This window comes from Nomascus leucogenys, chromosome 10, assembly GCF_006542625.1.
Source record: "Nomascus leucogenys isolate Asia chromosome 10, Asia_NLE_v1, whole genome shotgun sequence".
Taxonomy (NCBI): Eukaryota; Metazoa; Chordata; class Mammalia; order Primates; family Hylobatidae; genus Nomascus; species Nomascus leucogenys.
In genome coordinates this window covers 52,091,943-52,118,179 of record NC_044390.1, presented here as the reverse complement: position 1 = coordinate 52,118,179, position 26,237 = coordinate 52,091,943, and the positions used below count along the sequence as shown (strand labels likewise).

Here is a 26,237-nt window from a genome sequence, read left to right as displayed (position 1 = left end):
AGCCGCCGCGGAGTCCTGGTGCGCAGGCGCGGGCCGCCGCTGTCCGGCTCTCTTGCGCAAGCGCGCTGTCCGCTTCTTCTGGGCGGACGCTCCGGAGCCAAAACATTTCCCTGCTGGGGGCGGCGACCACCGTGAGCGTCCCGGAAGGGGCGGCAAAGACGCCTCCGTCGCGCATGAGGTGGCTTTGTTGGCTTTACCTTCGTTCGCGGTCGTCTTTGGTTATCGTGATCCGTCCGCGGGGCTCTGGGAGGCCAAGACTAGGGGCGCCACAGCGCCTGCGCGCGTACGGCGGCCGGAAGGGGCTAGAGGCGGCTCCCTGGGTGACAACCGCGCGCCCCACCTTTCCCCACGTGGCCGCGAAGACCAGGTGAGACGCTGCGGCTGCCGAGGTCTGTCGCGCGCGGAGTGGGGAGTGGGGGCGCCGCCAGGTCGGGCTGGCGCGACCCTCGGGTAAGTGGTTTGGGGGGGAAAAAAAAATGAAAGAATTTTACAGAAGCCGCCTGGGGACAAAATCCCCGGCTTCCCTGGCATTCGCTTTATTTTCATTCATTTTATTTATTCATTCAGCACCTGTGCACTGAGTGCCTGCTGCATGTCGGGCCCCGTCCTAGGCAGTGGGGACAAGGAGGCTACAGGGTACAAACAAATGAGTGAACGATGTCGCTGTAGATACAGGTAATGGTGTGCAAATAATAAAAGAGTGATGGGAGGGGAGAACAGGTCTGCTCTTTACCTAGAAGTGGTTTTGAAGGCTCTCTTGAGTGCTGGGAAGGATGAGAAAGGCGGGCAAGAGCAGCTTGGAAGGCTTAGGTAGAGAAAGTGCCCTTAAGGAGGCTGGGTTTTGTTCTGAGAGGGTTGGGAAGCCACTACCGGGCTTTGAGCAGGTGAGTGAGGTGGAGTCTGGGCTCTGGGAGTGGCAGGTGACGCCGCCCTTAGGGGAGGCTGGTGTTTGAACCAGAGTGGGTGTGGCTGGTAGAGAGAGAGATGTGGATGGAGTCTTTTAGAGTCCCCAGCATGTCATGGCACACGTTTAATTTTCTTTTGAGACGGAGTCTTTCTCTGTCGCCCAGGCTAGAGTGCAGTGGCATGATCTCGACTCACTGCAACCTCCACCTCCCGGGTTCAAGGGCTTCCCCTGCCTCAGCCTCCCGAGTAGCTGGGACTACAGGTGCGCATTACCGCACCCGGCTAAATTTTGTATTTTTTTTTTTTTTTTGAAACGGAGTCAAAAGGAGTTCAAGCGATTCTCCTGCCTCAGCCTCCTGAGTAGCTGGGATTACAGGTGTGCACTATCTTTTTTTTTTTTTTTTTTTTTTTTGAGACGGAGTCTCGCTCTGTCGCCCAGGCTGGAGTGCAGTGGCGCAATCTCAGCTCACTGCAAGCTCCGCCTCCCAGGTTCATGCCATTCTCCTGCCTCAGCCTCTCCGAGTAGCTGGGACTACAGGCGCCCGCCACCACGCCCGGCTAATTTTTTGTATTTTTAATAGAGACAGGGTTTCACCGTGGTCTCGATCTCCTGACCTCGTGATCCGCCCGCCTCGGCCTCCCAAAGTGCTGGGATTACAAGCGTGAGCCACCGCGCCCGGCCTAGGTGTGCACTATCTTGCCTGGCTTTTTTTTTGTTTTGAGACGGAGTCTCGTTCTGTCGCCCAGGCTAGAGTGCAGTGGTGCAATCTCAGCTCACTGCAAGCTCCGCCTCCCGGGTTCAGGCCATTCTCCTGCATCAGCCTCCCGAGTAGCTGGAAATACAGTCACCCGCCACCACGCCCGGCTAATTTTTTTGTATTTTTTAGTAGAGACAGGGTTTCACCGTGTTAGCCAGGATGGTCTCAATCTCCTGACCTCGTGATCCGCCCACTTCGGCCTCCCAAAGTGCTGGGATTGCAGGTGTGAGCCACCGTGCCCGGTCCTGGCTAATTTTTTGTATTTTCAGTAGAGACAGGATTTTGCTATGTTGGCCAGGCTGTTCTCGAACTCCTGACCTCAAGTGATCTACCCACCTCAGCCTCCCAAAGCGCTGGGATTATAGGCGTGAGCCACCGCACCTGGCCAGCACAGTTTTCTTGATGAGCAGAATCCTGGCTGAGAGAAGGAAACTGGCTGCCAGTTAGGGGCCTTACTCATCTTCTGTTTTGCCCTCAGCATGCCCTGATGGATAATAGGGACTGGTAATGCTGTTTCCCCCTTTTAGCCTAGGCTGTTCTCCAGGTAATTCTTACTTGGCCATCTCTAGGCACCATCTTATGTGTTCCAAATCTGTACTTTCCTCCTCCAACTCAGCCCTGTACCAGATCTAGGGGACCTTGGAGGACTCAGGTCAGGGGTGGTCACAGAGCCAGACCTTCCCAACTCAGTCAGCTCAGGGGTCGGTGGAAGGGAGGGGCTGTGGGTTGGGGAGTGGAAGCTAGAGAGCGTGGGCTCTCTCTGAGTGGCCAGGGAAGGCAGCCACCTGGAAGGGCTGGCAGAAGCTCCACAGAGGACTGAGAATCTGAAGTATTTGGGACAGGTGTCAATCAATTTAGAAAGTTTATTTTGCCAAGGTTAAGGACATGTCCGTGACACAGCCTCAGGAGGTCCTGACAGCATGTGCCCAAGGTGGTTGGGGCACAGCTTGCTTTTATACATTTTAGGGAAACGTGAGATATAAATGAATATGTGTAAGATGGTCACAGGTAGATAGGAGACAAATGATTGCATTCTTTTGAGTCTTTGGTCAGCCTTTCACTGAATACACGATTTACATGGGGCAGGGCAGGTAGAGGAATAGTCATTTATGCCTCAGTCCGACTCATGAATCTGAGGTTTTGTTTGTTTTTTGTTTTATTTTTTGAGATAGAGTCTCACTCTGTCGCCCAGGCTGGAGTGCAATGGTGCAATCTTGGCTCACTGCAACCTCCACCTCCGGGGTTCAAGCAATTCTCTTGCCTCAGCCTCCTGAGTAGCTGGGATTACAGGCGCCCACTACCACGCCCAGCTAATTTTTGTATTTTTAGTAGAGACGGGGTTTTGCCATGTTGGTCAGGCTGGTCTCGAATTCCTGACCTCAGGTGATCCACCTGCCTCAACCTCCCAAAATGCTGGGATTACAGGCGTGAACCACGGAGCCAGGCCAAATCTGCATTTTTACATAAACATTAGGGCAGAGAGAGCAACTGGATATGCATTTGTCTCAGGTGTTGACTTTCTGTCCTGCACTTGTGAAGATCACCTATCAATTTACATTGCCAGGGTGACATTCAACAAAATTGTTTTTGGGTAAAGATCCTAAGGGCCACAAGGAATTTCCTGGCCTGGCCGGGGTGGTGGGAGTAGAGTCCCCGACTCCTTTCTCCCTACTGAGAAACTCTTTATATTACTCTTCCTTCACCTTTAACCTTGGAAATCCATAGCAGCCCTTAAAGGGCTCCCTTTTCTTCTGGGGCAGAAAGGAGAGGGGCCTATCTGCAAAAGGGTGAGATGGGACTCTTGCATAAACTTGCTGAATTGCCTCTTAAGCAACAAAGGAAAGGAACAAATAGCTAACATTTATTGAGCCTGTCCATATCCTGTTCTGAGGAAGGTATAGGAGTTGGCTGAACTTTTCACTACTGCCCTATGAGGTAGATTCGTGTTTATCTCTGTTTGACACATGAGGGAATTGAAGAAAAGTGCGTCTGGCTGGGCGTGGTGGCTCATGCCTGTAATCCCAGCACAATGGGAAGCCGAGGCAGGTGGGTCACCTGAGGTCACCTGAGACTAGCCTGGCCAACATGGTGAAACCCTGTCTCTACTAAAAATACGAAAATTATCTGGGCGTGGTGGTGTGGGCCTGTAGTCCCAGCTACTTGGAGGCTGAGGCACAAGAATCACTTGAACCCAAGAGGCAGAGGTTGTGGTGAGCCAAGATCGTGCCACTGCATTCCAACCTGGGCGACAGAGCGAGACTCCATCTCAAAAAAAAAAAAGAAAAGGGCATTGAAGTGGAGGGCGTGGGAACTGGGTTCTGCAGGCTGGCTGCGAGCCAGTCCTCCTCCCCTCAGGCAGTGTGCAGTGCACGGTGGGCATCTGCAGGAACACAGATGGAATGTGTACATCCCATGCCACTGCCTGAAAAGAGAAGCATGGGCCAGAGTGACCTGTTTCTTTTTCCTTTTTTTTTTTTTTTTTTTTTTTGAGACAAGGTCTTACTTTGTCACCCAGGCTGGAGTTCAGGGACGTGATCTCGGCTCACTGCAGCCTTGACCTCCCTGGGCTCCCACCTCAGCCTCCCAAATAGCTGTAACTACAGGTGCATGCTACCACATCTGGCTAATTTTGGTATTTTTTATAGAGATGGAGTTTCGCCACGTGTCCAGGCTGGTCTCAAACTCCTGGCCTCATGTGATCCTCCCGCCTCAGCCTCCCAAAGTGCAGGCCACCATGCCTGGCCTGAAGTGGAAACTTGATAATTCCAGAACGGAAACTTGATATTACTGCAATAAGCAAGGTGGATATATTAAAACAATTAAAATTTGAAAAGTTGTTAACCTGTTAGGCTCTGGACCTAAGGCCTGTTCCTCCTTTTGTTCCAAAGGGACGGTGGCAAATGTTAGCTTCACTCGTACCCTGTGAAGACCTTCTTGTTAAGATCATCTACAGCAGGGGTCCCCAACTCCTGGGTCACAGACCCATACTGGTCCAGTGGTCCCTGGCCTGTTAGGACCTGGGCTGCACAGCAGGAGGCAAGCGTAGGGTGAGCGAGCAAAGCTTCATCTGTATTTACAGCAACTCCCCATCACTTGCATTATGCCTGAGCTCCACCTCCTGTCAGATCAGCAGCATTAAATTATAGGAGCACGAACCCTACTGTGAACTGCACATGCAAGGGATCTAGGTTGGGCACTCCTTATGAAAATCTAATGCCTGATGATCTCCCATCACCCCCAAATGGGACTCTCTAGTTGCCAGACAATAAGCTCAGGGCTCCCACTGATCCTACATTACAGTGAATAGTATAATTATTATATTACAATGTAATAATAATAGAAATAAAGTGCACAATAAATGTAATGAGCTTGAACCATCCTGAAACCATCCCCACCCCAGCCCCACCATATCCATGGAAAAATTGTCTTCCACGAAACTGGTCCCTTAGGCTAAAAAGGTTGGGACTGCCGAGCTGCAGGGTTGAAACAGAATTGCAAAGGGATTTGGTGTTTTTACCTAGAGTTTTATCTTACTTAACTCTATGTCTTGTCCCCAACTGTCAGAGGGGAAGGTACTGCCCAAGGTTAGTGGGTCATTAAGTGTTGATACCTACCCCTGGTTTCCAGGGTGTGCCTATACTGCGTTTTACTTGTTTGTTTATTTTTTTTTTTTTTGAGACGAAGTCTTGCTCTTGTTGCCCAGGCTGGAGTGCGATGGTGTGATCTTGTCTCACTGCAACCTCTACCTCCTGGGTTCAAGCCATTCTCCTGCCTCAGCCTCCCGAGTAGCTGGAATTACAGGCGCCCCACTAATTTTTGTATATTTAGTAGAGACGGGGTTTCGCCATGTTGGCCAGGTTGGTCTTGAACTCCTGACCTCAGGTGATCTGCCTGCCTTGGCCTCCCAAAGTGCTGGTATTACAGGCGTGAGCCACCATGCCCGGCCCTACTTGCTTATTTTTATTTTATAAGGTGGGTTTGTGTGTACACACACACACACACACACACACACACACACACACACTTTTTTTAAGAGATGTGGTCTCGCTATGTTGCCCTAGGCCGGTCTCAAACTCCTGTGCTCCAGTGATCCCTCCGCCTTAGCCTCCCAAGTTGCTGAGATTACAGGCACAAGTCATTGCTCAGTTCTTTTTGTTTTTAAACAGACTAGCACTTTAAGAAATTGAGCTATAATTTACATACCATAATATTCACTCATTTGATTTAGTAATTTTTTTTTCTTCCGGAGACATGGTCTCCCTCTGTCATCCAGACTAGAGTGCAGTGGCTCAGTCACAGCTCACTGCAGCCTTGAACTCCTGGGCTCAAATGATCCTCCTGCTTCAGCCTCCTGAGTAACTTCAACCACACGCAAATGCCACCACACCTGACTACATTTAAAAATTTTTTTGTAGAGACGGGGCCTCGCTATGTTGTCCTCACTGGTCTCAAACTCCAGGCTTCAAACAGTCCTCCCACCTTAGCCTCCTAAAGCACTGGGATCACAGGTGTGAGCCACCATGCCTGGCCTGATGTAGTGATTTTACGTTTTCACAGAGTTGTGCAACCATCATCACTATCTAATTCAAGAACGTTTTCATCACCCAGAAGGAAACCCTATACCCATTAGAAGTTACTCCCCATTCCCTCTCCTCCAGTCCCTGGCAACACCCAATCTGCTTTTTGTGTCTGTGGATTTGCCTGTTCTGGATATTTCATATCATTGGAATCGTGCAATATGAGGCTTTTCGTGTCTGGCTTCTTTGACGAGACATCATGTTTTTGAGGTCTATCCCCATTGTAGCATGCTTCAGCACCTCATTCCTTTCTCTGGCTGAGTAATATACCACCGTGCGCACGGACCATTTCGTTTATCCATTCATCTGTTGGTAGACTCCCTCTCCTTTTCTTTGTTCTTGTGATTTATTTGTTGAAGACTCTGGGTGTTTGTCCTCTAGTTGACATTCTCTTCCCTAGTAGGGATTTTGCAGATCACATCCCCATGGTGTTGGTTAAGGTGTCAGAGCTGTGCTGTGTAATACTGTAGTCACTCGTCACACATGGTTATTTACATTAACAAATTAAAATGAAATAAAATTACTCAGTTCCTCAGCCACATTGCCACACTTCAGCTGTGTGATAGCCACAGAGGCCAATGGCTTCTGTACTAGGCAGTGCAGGTAGAGAACATTTCATCATAGCAGGAAGTGCCCTGAATGCATGATCAGATTCGGGTTTGAGATTTTGGCACGATGACTTCACAGGTGCATTTTGTTCTTCTTAAGGAGGTAGGTGTTGCTGGCTTCTCTTTTGATGACGTGAGATCAAGCAGTAGACTCAGTTCCTGTCCACGCCTTGTCAGGCTCCCATCAGTTTTACTCCTGATGGTTTTGGATCCTGTGGGATCATTATCTGTTTCTCTCCTGTCACGGCTGATCAGCTGGAATTGGAAGTGGAACTTTCCTCATCCTCTTTTTATAACCTGGGACCCATTTGTCCAAGGAAGGCAGGTTAAGTGCTAGATTATATTTTTTTAAAATTGTTATTAATTATTGTAGAGACAGTGTCTCGCTACGTTGGCCAGGCTGGTCTTGAACTCCTGGATTCAAGTGATCCTCCCATCTCAGCCTCCTGAGTAGTAGCTGGGAGTACAAGAGCATGCCACCACTCCCCGCCAAGAGCTGGATTCTTGGCCAGTTTTCAGAAGCCTGAGCTGTATTTGTTGTAGTATTATGAAAGCACAGATTTTGATTTTTTTTTTTTTTTTTTTTTTTTTTTTGAGACATAGTCTGACTCTGTTAGCCAGGCTGGAGTGCAATGGCATGATCTCAGCTCACTTCAACCTCTGCCTCCTGGGCTCAAGCGGTTCTCCTACCTCAGTCTCCCCAGTTGCTGGGATTACAGACGTGAGCCACCACACCTGGCCCAGATTTTGATTTTGATATTTACTGGATTTTTTTTTAATGCTCACTTGTCTCATCTGTAGCTACCAGGCACCCCTTAGGGTTTGGAAACTTCCTTGCTTCCTGGTCTCACAAGATGCCCCAGGGTTACCTGCCCCATGACCTGCTGGGACCTGGAATCAGCCATTCCTCCAAAAGCCCCGGCTCCTTGTTTTTAAAGGTTTTATGTAGAGACAGGGCCTCCCCATGTTGCCCAGGCTGCTGTCGAACTCCTGGCCTCAAGCCATCTTCCTGCCTCAGCCTCCCAAAGTGCTGGGATTACAGGAGTGAGCCACCTAGCCCTGCCCCCAGCTCCTTTTCGTGGGAAATGGTAGAAACCATACATGATGTTAGAGGTATTCATTGCTAGAAAATTAGATCTTTGTTTACTTAAGAGAAAACACATGATGGGTTTATTTTTTTTTTTTTTTTTGAGACGGAGTCTCGCTCTGTCACCCAGGCTGGAGTGCAGTGGCGCGATCTCGGCTCACTGCAAGCTCTGCCTCCTGGGTTCACGCCATTCTCCTACCTCAGCCCTCTCCGAGTAGCTGGGACTACAGGCGCCCGCCACCACGCCCGGCTAATTTTTTGTATTTTTAGTAGAGACGGGGTTTCACTGTGGTCTCGATCTCCTGACCTCGTGATCTGCCCGCCTCAGCCTCCCAAAGTGCTGGGATTACAAGCGTGAGCCACCGCACCCGGCCGGATATTTCCATTTCATATATAGGAGTTCTGAGATTTTTTTTTCTCAACTTTATCGAGGTATAGGGTGTACTTTTTTTTGAGACGGAATCTTGCTCTGTTGCCCAGGCTGGTGTGCAGTGGCGCAATCTCGGCTCACTGCAACCTCTGCCTCCTGGGTTCAAATGATTCTCCTGCCTCAGCCTCCTGAGTGGCTGGGATCACAGGTGCCCGCCACCATGCCTGGTTAATTTTTGTATTTTTAGCAGAGACAGGATTTCACCATGCTGGCCAGGCTGGTCTTAAACTCCTGACCTCATCCACCTGCCTTGACCTCCCAAAGTGTTGGGATTACAGGCATGCGCCACTGCACCCAGCTAATATGTATTTAATATAGTGTATATCTTATACTATATATGGCACATAAATTATACAAATATATTGCATTATGTTTACATTATACAACTTGACGATTTTACATGCATGTAGATTGTGAAATACCTCATTCAACAGTCACCTTTTTCTTTTTTGTGGTGAGAACACTTAGGATCTATCCTCTTAGCAAATTTCAAGTATACAGTACGATACTGTTAATTATAGGGAGTTCCAAGTTTTTACTTGATTTTATGATGTTAGAATCTTTTTTCTTTTTTGTTTTTGAGTCAGGGGCTTGCTCTGTTGCCCAGGTTGGAGTGTGGTGGTGCAATCTCGGCCTCCCAGGCTCAAGTGATCCTCCTACCTCAGCCTCCTGAGTAGCTGGGACTACAGGCATGTGCCACCACACTCAGCTAATTTTTATTTTTATTTTGGTAGAGACAGAATTTCGCCATGTTGTCCAGGCTGGTCTTGAACTCGTGGGCTCAAGCAATCCTCCTGCCTCAGCTTCCCAAAGTGTTGGGATTATAGGCATTGACCCACTGCGCCCAGCCAGAATCTTTTTTCTTTTATTCTGATTCCTAATAATATAATCATTATTATTTGCTACATCCGTAATAGTTTCAGAATAACATTACTAGTATCATTATATTAAAGAACCACCTTTCTTAGATAAAATATAGTAAACTCTGTGTTCTCTCCTACACTTTGTTTTTTTCCCCAAGACAGGGTCTCACTCTGTGGCCTAGGCTGGAGTGTAGTAGCGTGATCATGGCTCACTGCAGCCTTGACCTCCCAGGCTCAAGTGATCCTCCTCCTGCCTCGGCCTCTCAGAGTGCTGGGATTACAGGCTAAGCCACCACACCGGGCCTCTTCTGTATTTGCAAAAGCTCTAGGGAAGTAGGGATATCACCCTTTGCTGTGATGTAGGTGGGAAGAATTTCTCCAGGGTGGTTGTAGGGCTCTGGTCCCTGGTAGATGCTTCCTAAGTGGCGTTTTCAAGGTGGCCAGGCCCTGCCATTGCCTGCTCACCCTTGAGGTAGCTCTCTCTTTGCCCTAACTTCTCAGCTCAGGAGCATCTATCGGCTGCACGCCAACATCAACACAGGCAAAGATGGTCTCCAGGCGCATTGCCCAGGAGACCTTTGATGAAGCTGTGCGCGAGAACATCGAGGAGTTTGCGATGGGGCCAGAGGAGGCGGTGAAAGAGGCCGTGGAGCAGTTTGAATCGCAAGGTAGGGCGGTGTGACTGTCACCTACCATCCGTGGCTCTTAGATGCAAGAGTGATGGGAGAGCCCTGCTGCTGCACCCCACTGGAGGTGCCACATGCCTGGCATAGAAACCAGGTGCCCATTGGGCCCTGTCCCCTCCATGTTCTGCCCGAGGCAGGCTGGTTATCCTGCTCCCACCTCTCACCTGCTTCCACCTCGCCCAGATATTTGTGGGCTGGATCCTTCTCATGAGTCTCATTTGATCACTTCCTTGAAGAGGCTTTCCCTGACCCTGGCCTGGGAAACAGGGCCCCTGCCTCCCTGCCCTACTCTACCCCACCTCGAGCTTACGGAGGCAGAAGCAGCCTGTGGAAACAGGTGGCATGTTCAGACCGGGTGCAGAGGAGTGTGGTTATGAGGGGCTGTTTGCAATGGCGTGGGTGGGGTTAGGATACCACCCCTGGCACAACTAGCCCTGGCAGGGACCCTGACTGCAGGGAGCAGGAGTCCTGAGCAGGGGCCACATGACAGGTGCTGGGCCCTGGGGCAGAGGCAGGGGGCTGGGAATGAACACCGCACACTCCCCTCCTCCTGCCCCCATCTCAAGTTCACTTCCCCATTGAACAAACCCAGGGTACAGCTGAGAGGTCAGAGGTCAGCCTTGTAGGCACAGAGTGGGGTATAGAACCCTAGACAGGGGCTAGTGGGACAAGCAAAAGTGTCCAGCACTGTAGGGGCTCCCTGTGGGGGTGCCAGCAGGGGCAAGAATGCAGCCAGAGCCAGGAGGGATGGGAGCCCCAAGGGAGAAGTCCGTGGGGTCCCTCCCTCCCCCACCAAGCCCACCAGGCAGCATGTGGCACGTCACTGCAGAGATGTGGCCTGTGATGACAGCCTTGTGTGACAACAGCCTCACTACCACTCTGCTCCCTTTGGCTGGACCATGGCCCAGTGGCAGAAACACCCAATACCCTCTACACCCCCGTGATGATGTGGTATGGGCGGGAATGGGGAGGTGGGAGGCTTCTGGAGTGGGGTGGTCCCAGCAGAAGGGTCCTGAGGTGTGATTCCAGCAGGCCCACGGGGATGACAGCTGTCACTTTTTCTGACCCCTGTGTGCTTGCTTCCCCCACCCCCAACAGGGGTTGATCTGAGCAACATTGTAAAGACGGCACCTAAAGTCTCTGCAGATGGATCCCAGGAGCCCACACATGACATCCTGCAGGTAGGAGTGGGCATCCCACATAGCAGGTCCTGCGTCATCTCTGTCTGGGGGCACCTCTTCCCTGTTTCCTGGATGGCAGAATGCAGGCTCTGAAGGTCATGCCCTCCCCAGCATGCATGAGCAAGCTCGAGTTTGCAGCCAGGTCTCCCTGAGTCCATGTCTGAGGGCGGCATGCCTTCCAGTGCAGGGGATACCAAGCTCCTTGGGCGGCATGTATGCTGAAATCAGGTGGATGGCTTGGTTGTCCCTGCTGCTGGGAGCCCAGAGTCAGGGACACCATAGAGGGGCCCCCCTGGCTTCCCAGAGACAGATGGTCAGGACTCATAGGATGAGAGAGTGGGCTTACAGTAAGGCTGTCACTTACTGAGCACCGACTGTTTACCAGCACTTTCCAGCCAGTCCGTTAGCACTGAAGCTCACCAGTGAGGTAGGTGGTGTCATTCCTCTTTTAGTGATGGGGAAACAGGCCAGGAGCTGGCACTTAACCTCTCCAGAGACCCAAACAAGGAAGGTAAAAGAACTTCAATGCTTTCCTTAAGATCGCCCATCAAACTTTGTAATACAGCAGAAGGCTCTGGTGTTTGAGAACCGACTGTTGGCCTGGTTCTGTGCAGGTACTTTTTTCCTGCCTTCTCGGTCATTGTCCAACAACACCTGCAAGGCTGGGATTTCCCCATTGTACAGATGGGGACATTGAGATCCAAAGAGAAGAAAAGTCATTGACTTGGGAGCAAGAGGTGCAGTGATAGGAGAGGAAGTTGGAAGAGACGGCTCTGGGTGTAAACCCAGCTTGCCTAAGGCATGACACTTCTCCCTACCTCAGAGTCCTGCCCTCTCCTGCCTTGAGGAGGTCTTGTGAAAATGGCCTCGTTGTTGTTAGTTTGCTTTTTGCCTTTCTTGCCTAATAAAGATGAATTTATTTTATTATATATATATTTATTTATTTATTGAGACAGAGTCTCACTCTGTTGCCCAGGCTGGTGTGCAGTGGCGTGATCTCAGCTCACTGCAACTTCTACCTCCCAGGTTCAAGTGATTCTCCTGCCTCAGCCTCCCAAGTAGCTGGGATTACAGGCACATGACACCACACCTGACTATTTTTTTTGTATTTTTAGTAGAGATGAAGTTTCACTATGTTGGCCAGGCTGGTCTCGAACTCCTGACCTCAGGTTATCTGCCCGCCTTGGCCTCCCAGAGTGCCGGGATTATAGGCATGGGCCATGGTGCCCAGCCTGGATGAATTTATTTTAAAATGAGTTTGTCTTCTGGCTATCTTTGCATTGGGTGATTCATCTTTTTCCTACTGATTTGTAGATGAACTTTATATAGGAAGGATCTCAATAACAATATCGTCTATATTGTCTAGCAGTTACTGCTTAAGTGCTTCTTAAGTGCTCAGCATTATGCTAAATTCTTTTTTTTTTGAGACAAGAGTCTCACCCTGTTGCCCAGGCTGGAGTACACTGGCACAGTCTTGGCTCACTGCAACCTCTGCCTCCTGGGTTCAAGCGATTCTCCTGCCTCAGCCTCACAAGTAGCTGGGATTACAGGTGCACACCACCATGCCCAGCTAATTTTTTTTTTTTTTTTGAGACGGAGTCTTGCTCTGTCGCCCAGGCTGGAGTGCAGTGGTGTGATCTTGGCACACTGCAAGCTCCGCCTCCCAGGTTCATGCCATTCTCCTGCCTCAGCCTCTCCGAGTAGCTGGGACTACAGGCGCCCGCCACCACGCCCGGCTAATTTTTTTTTGTATTTTTAGTAGAGACGGGGTTTCACTGTGGTCTCGATCTCCTGACCTCGTGATCCTCCCACCTCGGCCTCCCAAAGTGCTGGGATTACAAGCGTGAGCCACCGCGCCTGGCCTACCTGAGTTGTTTAAAGTGTTTGCTCCCCGGTGGCTTAGAGTTGAATTTGGATAAATCTGCTCTGTACAGTGTAACCACATTTGGCAGGTGCTCAGTAAATGTTTGTAGAGTGAATGAGAGAGATGAAAGGAGACATCAGGATGGGTATGTCTGGTGAATGTGGCTTTCTCCTTGGAGAGCTGACCATTGACAGGTGTGCCAGTTTGTTATGGCTGTGTGACAAACAACCCAAAACAACAGGCATCTTATTGTTTCTTGTGACTCTGCCTGGTTGGGCTCAGCTGGACGGTTCTTCTGCTGGTATTGCTTGGGGCCTCTTGATGGCAGGTAGGGCTGGAATGTTTAATATGTCTGCATTTATGTGTGCAGCCCCTTGGCAAGGACACTGAGTTGTCTGGATCTCTCTCTCTCTCTCTCTCTCTCTCTGTCTCTCTCTCTCTCTCTCTCTCTCTCTCTCTCTGTGTGTGTCAGTCTTCCACCCTATGGCCTCTGAAGCTCAAAGTTCCTAGAATCACAGGTCTGGAAGTTGCCAGAGCTGTAACTCCCCCCACATCACTTCCACTGCAGGCCCAGATCCCAGGGGAGGGAACCTTGCAGGGGTCCAGACACTGTTGCTGTGGCCATGGGTTCCTCTTGCCTGAGCTGATGCTGAGGTTTCTCCCATGTCTCCCAGACGCTCAGTGACCTCCAGGAGTCTGTGGCCAGCTCTCGCCCCCAGGAGGTGTCAGCATACCTCACCCGCTTCTACGACCAGTGCAGGCAGGACAAGGCCTGCCGCTTCCTCGCGGCCCAGAAGGGGGCCTACCCCATCATCTTCACTGCCTGGAAGCTGGCCACTGCAGGTGACCAGGGCCTTCTGCTCCAGTCCCTCAATGCCCTGTCGGTGCTGACTGATGGCCAGCCAGACCTCCTGGACACCCAGGGCCTGCAGCTCCTAGTGGCCACGCTGACCCAGAATGCTGATGAGGCCGACCTGACCTGCTCTGGGATCCGCTGTGTGCGTCACGCTTGCCTGAAACATGAACAGAATCGGCAAGACCTGGTGAAAGCTGGCGTGCTGCCCCTGCTGACTGGCGCCATCACCCATCATGGCCACCATGCTGACGTGGTCAGGGAAGCCTGCTGGGCCCTACGTGTCATGACCTTCGATGACGACATCCGTGTGCCCTTTGGCCACGCCCACAACCATGCCAAGATGATTGTGCAGGAGAACAAAGGCTTGAAGGTGCTCATTGAAGCCACCAAAGGTAAGAGCTGGGGGCCGACACGAGCCAGCGAACAAAGGTGGGCGGGTCAGATGTGACCAGAGTGAGGGTCAGGGCTCAGGACTACTTTAGGCACGGCAGGCTCAAGGCTCCACTCTCCCCTCAGCTTAGACCTGCCTGCATGGCAGCCCTCGTGAAGAGTCTCCCCATGTTTTCTAGTGGCTCCAGGAGAATTCCAGGCCAGCACTCATGGGCCAGGAGCAGGCCACAGTCCCATCTCTGGAGCTGTCTGGGGAAGGGGCTTGCTGTGTCCAACTCCAGGGACTGAGCGTGGGGAAGGGGGACCTCCCCAGAGGGAAATAAGAGGACTGGGGGAGGCTGGCTGGCATGCACCATGGCAGTCTCAGGTGGATGTGTACATGCTTGATCATATTCAGCCACAAATCCTTAGGCATATTCATGTGTCTGGCTCCAGGGTGACCATGGTGAGCCGGCCCTGGGAGGTCACAGTGCTGACCGTCAGACCCTAAAGCTTCTGTCTTAACCCCTACCCCCATCCCATCCACTGAACCCACCAGAGAAGTCCTGATTGACACACAGAAGGTGTCAGAAGGATGAGTTCCCCTTTCTTGCCTGCCCCGTCACTCTGGTTGTGTGGCCAGGCCTGTGTGGGGGTTCTGGCTCTGTCTGCTGAGGAGATGGACCCACCTCAGTCTCCCTTCCACACCTCCAGCAAGGCTGAAAATGAGTCCTGACCCTCTGCAAAGTCAGGCTGCTTTTCCAGGAGGTAGCTCACATCTTTCCTGTTTTATTTATAGGAGCTCCAATCAGTTAGGTTTCTGCCAGAGAGACAGGATATGTATATATGAAGAGACTTTTTGGTAAGGAATGGGGTCATGCAATTGTGGCAAGTCTGTACTCCATAGGGCAGGCTCGAAACTCCCAGGCAGTCCCCTTTTCGGGGAAACACCTCAGTTTCCTTCTAAGGACTTCAGCTGATTGAATGAGTCCCATTCACATTGTTCAGGGTCATCTCCTCTACTTAAAGGCGACTGGACTGGGCATGGTGGCTCATGCCTGTAATGTCAGCACTTTGGGAGGCTGAGGTAGAAGGATTGTTTGGGCCCAGGAGTTCAGGACCAGCCTGGGCAACATGATGAAACCCTGTCTCTACTAAAAATACAAAAATTGCTGGGCATGGTGGTGGGCATCTGTAATCCCAGTTACTTGAGAGGCTGAGGCACAAGGATCTCTTGAGCCTAGGAAGCAGAAATTGTGGTGAGCCAAGATCATGCCACTGCACTCCAGCTTCGGTGACAAAGCGAGACTCTGTCTCAAAAAAATTAATAATAATAATAATAATAATAGATAGCTGATTGCGGATGGTAACCATGTGGACAGAGTACCTCCACGGCAACACCTAGATTGGCATTGGGTGGAACTGCAGAGGGCTACAGGTGGCCACAGGAACTGACCACCGCAGCCCTGTGTAGGTGCAGGATCTTCGCCCTCTTGGGATGAGTGCCGGCATCTGCTTCCTGGTGCAGCGCCTCTGGGCTCCATCTGCGGTTCCTGTGTTCAGTTTTGGCCACCTCAGCCCAGTCCATATGTGTCCCTCTATGGTTTTGGAGTTTCCTGTTGGACTTAGAAAAGCCATTCCTACCCCATGATCATAAAAATAGTCTTCAGATGTCTTTTTTTTTTTTTTTTTTTTTTTTTTTTTTTTTTTTAGCACTATTATGGTTTTCTTTTTTTAGGTGAGACCACGAGTTGGTATGGAATTTATTTGGGGCATGATGGAAGCCAGCGGGGGGTGGGGGGGGGCACATTCTTAAGTCTTCCCAGCAGCCAGCAGGGGGCACTGCAGGCCCAGGTAGCCCCTGGGGCCTTCCTGGTGCCTGTGGCCACCCCAATAGGCAGAAGGGCTGGACCCTCTCTCCCTCCCTCCCTCCCTCCCTCCCTTCCTTCCTTCCTACCCTCTTTTCTTCCCTCTGTGGCCCACGCTGGAGTACACTCGGCTCACTGCAAACTCCCTATGTCCGGCTCCCGTGATTCTCCTGCCCTGGCCTGCGGGCTGCCTGGGATTGCCGGCGCGCGCCAGCACCCCTCCCTCGTTTTGTCGACCAGGCTGCTCTCCAGCTCCTGACCTCGAGTGGTCTGCCCGCCTCGACCTCCCGAGGTGCTGGGACTGCAGACGGAGGCTCGCTCACTTGGTGCTTGGTGTTGCCTGGGCTGGAGTGCGGTGGCGTGGTCTTGGCTCGCTGCAGCCTCCGCCTCCCAGCTGCCTGCCTTGGCCTCCCAGGGTGCTGGGATTGCGGCGGCCCCGTCTGTGAAGTGAGGAGCGCCTCCGCCCGGCCGCCCCGTCTGGGAAGTGAGGAGTTCCTCTGCCTGGCCGCCCTGTCTGGGAAGTGAGGAGCGCCTCTGCCCGGCCGCCCCATCTGGGAAGAAGTGAGGAGCTCCTCTGCCCAGCCGCCCCGTCTGGGAAGTGAGGAGTGCCTCTGCCCGGCCGCCCCGTCTGGGAAGTGAGGAGCGCCTCTACGCGGCCGCCCTGTCTGGGAAGTGAGGAGCACCTCTGCCCGGCCACCCATCGTCTGGGATGTGAGGAGCGCCTCTGCCCGGCTGCCCCGTCCGGGAAGTGAGGAGCGCCTCTGCCCGGCCACCCATCGTCTGGGATGTGAGGAGCGCCTCTGCCCGGCTGCCCCGTCCGGGAAGTGAGGAGCTCCTCTGCCCGGCCGCCACCCCGTCTAGGAAGTGAGGAGCGTCTCTGCCCGGCTGCCCGGTCTGGGAAGTGAGGAGCACCTCTGCCTGGCCGCCCCGTCTGGGATGTGGGGAGTGCCTCTGCCCGGCTGCCCCGTCTGGGAGGTCTACCACAGAGGCCAGAAGCAATGTGGGGGCTGGATGTGGTGGCTCACGCCTGTAGTCCCAGTACTCTGGGAGGCCGAGGCGGGTTGATCACTTGAGGCTAGGAGTTCGAGAGCAGCCTGGCCAACATGGCGAAACATATGAAAAATACAACTGACCAACCAACCAACCAAGCGACAACAAAACAGGTCTACCCTGGAGTCATACTCTAATTTTTTCTATTTTCCTCCCTTTCTGATCCTTTATCCCGCTTTCTTTTTCTTCCTCTTCCTTCTCCTTCTTCTTTGTCAAATAGAGGATTGAGTTATTATCATTGATCCATACAAAGTCCCTCTCTCATTTATTTTCTTTAATTCCCACCCCCCATTTCTATTCCCTGTCTTCCCATGTGCAACCTTCCTAATATGTTTGATATGCATCTTTTTGTTTGTATGTACTTTTAGAAAATGTTTATTGTTTTGACTGCAAAAAAAAAAAATTAAAAAAAAAATGGATGGTGGTAGAGTTCTAATTGCTTTAATATTTCAAATAAGAGTCTTGTTTTAAAATATTACAATTTTTTATTTTTTATTTTTAATATACTTGAAGTTTTAGGGTACATGTGCACAACGTGCAGGTTAGTTACATATGTATACATGTGCCGTGTTGGTGTGCTGCACCCATTAACTTGTCATTTAACATTAGGTATATCTCCTAATGCTATCCCTCCCCCCTACCCCCACCCCACAACAGGCCCCGGTGTGTGATGTTCCCCTTCCTGTGTCCATGTGTTCTCATTGATCAATTCCCACCTATAAGTGAGAACATGCGGTGTTTGGTTTTTTGTCCTTGCGATAGTTTACTGAGAATGATGGTTTCCACCTTCATCCATGTCCCTACAAAGGACATGAACTCATCATTTTTTATGGCTGCATAGTATTCCATGGTGTATATGTGCCACATTTTCTTAATCCAGTCTATCGTTGTTGGACATTTGGCTTGGTTCCAAGTCTTTGCTATTGTGAATAGTGCCACAATAAACATACGTGTGCATGTGTCTTTATAGCAAAAAAAAAAAAAAAAAAAATGGGCTGGACTCTTCCAGTGGAGCAGGATCCCCACCAAAACGGAGGGCCTTGCGGCTGGTTCTTCCCACCCCCATCACCATCTCCCTTTCTCCCTGCAGCGTTCCTGGATAACCCTGGCATCCTGAGCGAGCTCTGTGGAACCCTGTCCCGCCTGGCCATCCGCAACGAGTTCTGCCAGGAGGTCGTCGACCTCGGGGGCCTGAGCATTCTGGTGTCCCTGCTAGCCGACTGCAATGACCACCAGATGGGGGACCAGAGCAGTGTTCAGGTGTGAAGCCCCCCTGGCCCAGTGCCTGCTGTCCTTCTGGGTCCTAGTCAGCCGTACGAGCTATAGTCAGAACAAGCCGGCCCTGCCTGCCAATGTCAGAACCAAAGTGCAGTTTTTCTTTTCACGGACCCAAGGGCAGGAACCAAAGGTCGGGGGGGGGAAACAAACCCTCCCACTCTCCCTTACTGTCCTTTTGCACCAGGAAAAGGATGGTAGGAAGCACAGGGTTGGGGTGTGTCGGCCAAGGCTGGGATACTTGAGTTAGTTCCTACACCTCTCTGCCTCAGTTTCCCTAGCTGCAGAATAGAGCAGGGTCCCCTACTCATTACTCCGTTTAGCAGCCAATTATTGAGCCCTTCTCCATGTGCCCATCTACAGCAGGGAGTGAATCAACAGGCGCCTCCCTATCTAGCTGCAGCTGCAGGAAAGCCCCCAGGGGTGCCACGGTCCTGCACCCCCAAGCCCAGCTGGTGACGTCAGCCAGCCTCTTTCTGTGCAAGTGGCCAGGAGCTGAATGGGAACCAACTTCAGCAAATGAAGGGATACATTTTGCCTTGTACTCCTGGGCAGTCAGGGGGCAGGGTCCTCAGGTTCTCCATCAAGGGGATCAGCGGTCCCAGTAACACCTCATCCACTGTCCTCAGTGCAGGGCAGTTAGCGCCCACCCTGGGTCTGTGGCCGTGGACAGGGGGACCCTATGCTCTGAAGGCCGGCCTGAGTCACATGCCCCCTCTGCCCCTGTCGGGGTAGGGGATCAAGTCACCTGGATGGTACCGTTTGGACACAGGCAGCCTGAGCCACAGGCATCTGCCACCCTTTCTCGTTAGTCACACCTTGCAGTCACACCATACCTGTTGGTCAAACAGCAAAACAGCCCCACATTCTCCCTCAGAGCCCTCTCCCACAACCAGCGGCCTGGCTGGAGGTGAGCGGGCCTTTCCCTTGTGCAGGAGCTCGTGAAGCAAGTGCTGAGCACCCTGCGAGCCATTGCAGGCAACGACGACGTGAAAGACGCTATTGTCCATGCTGGCGGGACGGAGTCCATCGTGGCTGCTATGACCCAGCATCTGACCAGCCCCCAGGTACCCACCTCGGGGGGCACACACAGTAGCAGGGTGGTGGCTGGAGTCTCAGTTCAGTTTCTATGTCTGCATGAAGCTCTATTCCCCTGCAGGGCCAGGGCAGGGCTGGCGAGGGTCGCGGGCGCTGGCTCTCAAATGCTGACCTGCGTATGCATGACTTTGGGTGTCCTGGAGTTACCACCAGCCCCCTGCAAATATCTGACCAGGCCTATTGCCCTTGTCACCCCTAAGAGCTGAGCTGATGTTTTTGTCACCCTGCCGTTATTACACAGGAGCTGCCAGAGACCCACGGAGGGGAGGCTACAGGGTGTTCACCAGGGGTTGGTGGCCACGGCAGGATGTTGTGGGGGGTCTATCCGCTGCATCTCAGCCTTCCTGTGACTGGCCCCTGCAGGTGTGTGAACAGAGCTGCGCGGCCCTGTGCTTCCTGGCCCTGCGTAAGCCGGACAACAGCCGCATCATCGTGGAGGGTGGCGGGGCTGTGGCAGCACTGCAGGCCATGAAGGCACACCCGCAGAAGGCCGGCGTGCAGGTGGGCAGGGTATGGGATGGGGGCAGGCAGGCTGGGGTAGGGTGTACAGGTAGGTGCGGAGAGGGCATGGGAGCAGGTGCGGTGTGCAGGTGGGTGATGGGGCAAAGGCTCAGTCCCTATCCCTATCCCTGTCCCTGGCCCTGCCACAGCCGAGCTCCACAGGACCAACTTCTTTCTAATCTTCCAAAATGTGCTGAATTCTGCCTGCAGTTGTCTCCTTTTCTGCCTTTGTTTTTTCTGCATTTACTCTCCTTTTTGGGGGAGGGGGTAGTTTGGAGGGGCTTTCTGGTGAAACCCCGGAAAGAAAGCTATAACACGTAATCTCCTTCTGTGGGGTTTTTTTTTTTTGAGACAGTCTCACTCTGTCGCCCAGGCTGGAGTGCAGTGGCGCCATCTCAGCTTACTGCAACCTCTGCCTCCTGGGTTCAAGCGATTCTCCTGTCTCAGTCTCCCGAGGAGCTGGGATCACAGGCATGGGCCACCATGCCCAGCTAATTTTTGTATTTTTAGTAGAGACAAGGTTTTGCCATGTTAGCCAGGCTGGTCTCGAACTCCTGACTTCAGGTGATCCACCTACCTCCACCTCCCAAAGTGCTGGGATTACAGGTGTGAGCCACCGTGCCCTTAATCTCCTTTTTAAAAAGTCCCTATAGAGAGATCTGGGGAGGAAGAAGTTGGGGAAGCGTGGATGGGGATCTGCCTGGGGTTTCAGAAAGGTTCCTGCCCCATCCTTGGGCTGCTGTCTGAGTTGTGGGTGTGGGACACCCTGTCCACACCTCCCTGGCTGAACCCAGACTCCTCCCTACAGCCCCCGGGGCCCTCCTCGCCTCCTCACTCCCAGCATAGGATTCTTGGACACACCAGGCTGGGACCCACAGGGGGCCTTTGCTCTCGCTGGCTCTTACTCTGGGACACTGTCCCTTACCTGGTCTGTCCCCTTGTCCACTTCTGGCCACCCTGGCCAGCAGCTCCCCACTCTGCATGCGCTTCCCATCTGCTCTCCTGCTGGGGGTGGGAGCCACCCTGGGAAGCTTCCAGGCAGTGCCCCGCACCCACCCACAGCAGGTGCACAGGGCACAAATGTCCACCGAATGGGTAGGGATGTAATTGACAGGCGCCTGTGCACAACCACTCTCTTCCCGTGGCCTCACTGCCCCCTTGCCCCAGGGCCCCTTCCTTGGCTCTGTGCCAGCCTCGGGGGACCTCAGACTCACCAACTCTGAGGTTGAGAGTTCAAAGCCATAGGATAGATCCTGGTGCTTCCCTGAGCCTGTTTCCTTGCCTGGGAGTTAGCCACGCCTTCTGGGGCTGCCAAGAGGGTAAAGTGGAGAGATGGGTCTAGCTTGATACAATATAGGCAGCTGCTGGATGTCAGCTGTGGTTATGATCACATCCATCTTATTATGATGAAGACCCTGAGGTCAGAGTGGACCCCACCCCAAAGCCCCATCTGGCAGCTCACAGCTACTCTCTCCTACAGAAACAGGCTTGCATGCTGATCCGAAACTTGGTGGCCCACAGCCAGGCCTTCTCGAAGCCCATCCTGGACCTGGGGGCTGAGGCACTCATCATGCAGGCCCGATCTGCCCACCGTGACTGTGAGGACGTGGCCAAGGCCGCCCTGCGGGACCTGGGTTGTCATGTCGAGCTCCGAGAGCTGTGGACAGGCCAGAGGGGCAATCTGGCACCATGACCCCAGGCCCAGTCTGGGCCGTGACTCTGGGTGAGTCATGTGACTCAGGAATGGGGGTAGATCCATGTCCTCCACTGTCCCCCATTAGTTCTGTCCCCTTCACAGTGAGAAGTGTTTTCTGGCAGGCCCTAGGTAAAGGGTCGGGGGAGGGGGAGCCTTGTAGGGAGGCCTCTACACAGAAGAAAGCAGCCCCCACGTCCCAGCCACTCCTGGGTCCCAGCCAGCAGCACGGATGTTACTGTCCTGCTCCTTCCCCCTAGCCCCATGCCCTACCAGAAGGGGCAAAGGGCACGTCCCATCACTCACTGCCCTGTCTGAAATGTGGCAGCCACTGTGGGCCAGGCTCAGGGCAGGGCAGGTGATTCCAGTGGGGTTGGGCCCCCCGGCGCCTGCTGCTTACTGCAATTTCATGCAGGCCTCTGCTCCTTGTTTTTCTCACCTGTAAAATGGGTCTCAGATGCCCCGCCCTGCTTGGCCCCAGCTTGTCTGTCTCTGGGTCCTGGGCCAGCCAGGGTACCTGATAATAAAAGATCATTGAGTGAACAGCGGAGGGGTCTCTTCCATAGCTTGGCTGAGCATGGGGGGCCGCAGCCAGTGGCCTCAGAGTGTGGGGGAGAGACAAACATTTTGGTGGGGGGGGCCATGGAGTCACTGAGGATAGCAAAGGGGTTTTGGGAACAGCCTGGGATCTAGGATCCACTGTCACCCTCAGACAGGCAGGCGCTGAAGCCATGGTCAGGATCACTATTTCTGATGTGTACCACCTGCAGGGCCGGAGGGCTCCACGTTCATCCCCTGCTCAGCTCTGCAGCCTTGAGCAAGTGAAAGAACCTCTCCGAGCCTCAATATGCTCCTCCTAAAGTGAGGAGTGGGGCAGTGATAGATTGCCCTCTGAGAAGTGTTGGACCAGGCTGAGCACATGGGGGGTGTCCAGTTGTCTTAGGCTGGGTGTCCTAGGTAGCCAACCTCTTGTCTCTGAGCCTCGATTTCCCCATCTATAAGATAGACATCAGCTGGGCACGGTGGCTCACACCTGTAATCCCAGCACTTTGGGAGGCTGAGGTGGGCGAGTCACTTGAGGTCAGGAGTTCGAGACCAGCCTTGCCAATATGGTGAAACCCCGTCTCTACTAAAAAAAAATACAGAAATCAGCCCAGTGTGGTGACGTGTGCCTGTAATTCCAGTTATCTGGGAGGCCGAGACAGGAGAAGTGCTTGAACCTGGGCGGCAGAGGTTGCAGTGAGCTGAGATCACGCCACTGCACTCCAGCCTGGGCAACAGAGCAAGACTCTGTCTCAACAACAACAACAACAACAAAAAGACATCATCATTGTTGCCCTCAGTGACCACCCCACCCCAAGCATTCTGGGGGTGCCCAGACAGCTGTGGCCCTACAGACCCCAGCTCTTCTGCTCTGAAGTCACACTCAGAGGTCACACCATGGTCACTAGGTGGCTTGTGCATCCCTTGTGGCCTGACGGGGGTCCGGGCAGCCTCGTGACCACTGGTGTGTGCCCCAGCCTTCCTGCCCACACCTTGGAGGCCTCTCCCCTCTTGGACCCTCGCCCCTGCTTGTCATGTGCCTCCCCGAGCCCCAGGATGGCCTGGGCTCAGTCCTTGACCTCAGCGACACTCCTTTCCCAGCAGGCCCCCAGCTTCCGTGGGATCCAGCTGATGCAAACAGCTGAGGAGTGTCACCCTGGCTGCACCTCTCCGTGGTGTCCCCGTCTCCCCTGCCCCCAGCAGGAAAGGGTGCTTTCAGCTCAGCAGGGCTGGCCCAAACCTCTGACCCAGTCACCCCGCCCTGTCCCTCCTCCCTGGAGACTCCCAGGATGTGGGAGAAAGATCTTGAATCTGCCCCAGACTGCCCTGACTTAACTTCTGGGCCAGTGTGACCTTGGGCCCTTCTCAAGCATTTGTTCATCTGTCATGTGGTGGGGTAGGTGCTCCTGGGCTATTTCGAGGACAGCCTGCAGTGCTGGCCCTGTCATTCCCGCTCCAGCCTTGCTCTCAGTCTGCCCATGGCTCCCCTTTGCCCTCTACATGACACCAAACCTGCCTGTGGTCCCAGCAACTTGGGTTAAGGCAGGAAGATCACTTGATCCCAGGAATCAAGGCTGCAGTGAGGATGGCACCACTGCACTCCAGCCTGGGTGATGGATCAAGAGCTTGTCTCAAAAAAGAAAAAACGCACTTCATGCCCTGCAGACCCAGTGTGGCCCAGGCCTTGCCCATTTCCGTCTTTCCACTGCACTCACTCCCTATTCCCCCACCCCAGGGCCTTTGCACAAGCCCCCATGTGACAAGCCACGCCCTCTGCCTAGAAGTTCCCTTCCCTTGGCCCTCACCGTGGCTGGCTCCTCCTAGCATATGAGGTTTCAGCTCACGTTGCCTCCTCCGGGAGAGACCCCCATCTCATCACCCCACATGCTCTGGCTCTGACACTGGGCCCCATCTGAGGTCACCTCATTTGTGAACTCTCCTGTTTGTCTTGCCCCCACCATCGGCTGGCTCTCTGCAGGGAGGCCCCTGTCCCCACTTGCTGCGCCTTCAGCTTCCTGTCAGTGTTTTTGAACATTCACCTGAATAAACTGACAAGCACTAGAGGTCTCTGCCAGGTAGCCCCAGCGTCCTCCCCTGGGCCTGGGCCAAGCTGCAGGCTTCTTCAGGAAGGGGTGGTTCTGCCTTATCAGTCCCTCCCACCTTAGCCCAAGGAGTGGGTGTCTTCAGTAGATGCAGCTAGCATGTTTGGACAGCCTTAGGTTGGGTGGGGGCCCCTCACCAAAGATCTCACATTTCCCTGGGGTTATGGCCTGGCTTTCCATCCCCCCTCGGCCACTTCAGGCATATCACCTCCCCTCTGTGAGCCTCGGCCTTCTCATCTGAACTCAGGCTAGATCTGGCACACTAGAGGGCCACAGCCCCTAGCAAGGCCTGGTTCAGGGGATGTCCAGCACATAACTCCCTCCAGCCCCCATCCCCCATCCCTGTCCCCTTCCCTTTTCTGTCGCCGAGGCTGGAGTGCAGTGGCGCGATCTCGGCTCACCGCAACCTCTGCCTTCTTGGTTCAAGCCATCCTCCTGCCTCAGGCTCCCGAGTAGCTGGGACTACAGGCACGTGCCACATGCCCGGCTAATTTTTGTATTTTTAGTATAGATGGGATTTTGCCATGTTGGCCAGGCTGGTCTCCAACTCCTGACCTCAGGTGATTGACCCACTTCAGCCTCTCAGAGTGCTGGGATTGCAGGCATGAGCCACTGCACCCGGCCTCTTTTTTTTTTTTTTTTTTTTTTGAGCCGGAGTCTTGCTCTGTCACCCAGGCTGGAGTGCAGTGGCGCCATCTCAGCTCACTGCAAGCTCCGCCTCCCAGGTTCACACCATTCTCCTGCCTCAGCCTCCTGAGTAGCTGGGACTACAGGCGCCTGCCACCACTCCCGGCTAATTTTTTTGTATTTTTAGTAGAGACGGGGTTTCACCTTGTTAGCCAGGATGGTCTTGATCTCCTGACCTCGTGATCCGCCCGCCTCGGCCTCCCAAAGTGCTAGGATTACAGGCGTGAGCCACCGTGCCCGGCCCTGGCCTTTTCTTAAGTAGCTTTTGCTGTCCTTGATGACATCGAGACCTGGGCTGAGGGGGAGCCTGCTGCAAGGATGGTGCGAACGTGTTCAGGCCACACCTTTGCTGCTGTGGGCTCTTGGTGAAGTGACCTGACTTATCTGAGCCTTGGGAGGTGAATGAGGCCACTCTGACCCCAGCCAGGCTTGGTTGTTGTCACTGCTGTGTTCAGGATGTCTCCCTCCAGCCAGAGATGGGCTTGGGCTCCTGGGAAAGGAACAACAGATTTTTTTCTGTTGTGAACATACATCTCCCAGAGGCTGGACAAAACCCCATTTTTCAGATAGGAAATAGACTCACGGGCATTTGAGGGGCTGCGGTGGGATGAGACCACAGCTCGGCCTGCCTCCGGGCCCCTCATCTTTTTCCAAGGCTGTTAACCTGACCTTGGGCAAAAGGCCTTCTGGCCTCAGGTGATTAGGCCTGGACTCTGTGCCAGGGCCTGGCTCACAGATGATTCCTGGGATCCCCAAGAGGTAGAGGGACTGGAGGGTGAAGAGGCAGTGTCCTGTCCAGGGCTAGCCAGCCAAAGCAGAAGAGCCGAGATCCTGAGCACCCTAGCTGGGCTCACATGAGTGCCCACGGTGGGGGTGTCCATTGCTATTGCCAAGGTGCTTTGCCTGCCATTGCTGGAAGGTGGTAGGGAGGTTGGCTGGTGCCAGCCTGCTAAAGAACGAGCAGAAGCTAGAGAGGCAGCCCCAGGCTGGGCCAGAGCCTGACCTTTGCCTTAGTTGGCTCTGTCCCTGGAGGCACTGTGGGACCTTCCAGGAGCTTTGTTACCTCCCCCTCCCAGGGCCTGGCAGGTGGGCACTGGGAGTGGGGGCTCCTCGGCATAGATATCTCCCTCTTGGTGTGGCAAGCCACGCCCATAGTTGGTCTATGTCCATGAAGCGCTATTTACAGAGAGGGAAACAGGCCCAGAGAAGAACAATATATCACCAGCCTTCCGTGA

The 26,237-nt window shown here is 53.3% G+C and overlaps 2 protein-coding genes across 6 annotated transcripts in view; one reads left to right on the top strand and one right to left on the bottom strand.

The window, feature by feature from the left end:
- Nucleotides 1-322, bottom strand: part of SUGP2 (SURP and G-patch domain containing 2) — a 42,126-nt gene extending 41,804 nt beyond the window's left edge. For both annotated transcript variants that reach the window (XM_030820365.1, XM_030820362.1), the window contains exon 1: nucleotides 198-322. The gene's annotated coding sequence lies outside the window, so the exon portion shown is untranslated. The remainder of the gene's footprint in view (nucleotides 1-197) is intronic.
- ARMC6 (armadillo repeat containing 6) lies at nucleotides 16-22,218 on the top strand. Of its 4 annotated transcripts, none has more exons than XM_003275842.3 (9): nucleotides 20-367; nucleotides 568-675; nucleotides 9,731-9,897; nucleotides 11,014-11,096; nucleotides 13,635-14,208; nucleotides 18,194-18,363; nucleotides 19,314-19,445; nucleotides 19,840-19,977; nucleotides 21,458-22,218. In XM_003275842.3, the coding sequence occupies exons 1-9, from the start codon at nucleotides 174-176 to the stop codon at nucleotides 21,668-21,670; spliced, it is 1,779 nt and encodes a 592-aa protein (XP_003275890.2). In that variant the 5' UTR covers nucleotides 20-173; the 3' UTR covers nucleotides 21,671-22,218. The 4 variants fall into 4 exon arrangements, with proteins under 4 accessions (XP_030676228.1, XP_003275890.2, XP_030676229.1 ...); XM_012509550.2 differs by having other exon boundaries at nucleotides 347-450; nucleotides 21,458-22,217; XM_030820368.1 differs by lacking the exon at nucleotides 568-675 and having other exon boundaries at nucleotides 16-367.
- Nucleotides 22,219-26,237: the final 4,019 nt, after the last annotated feature.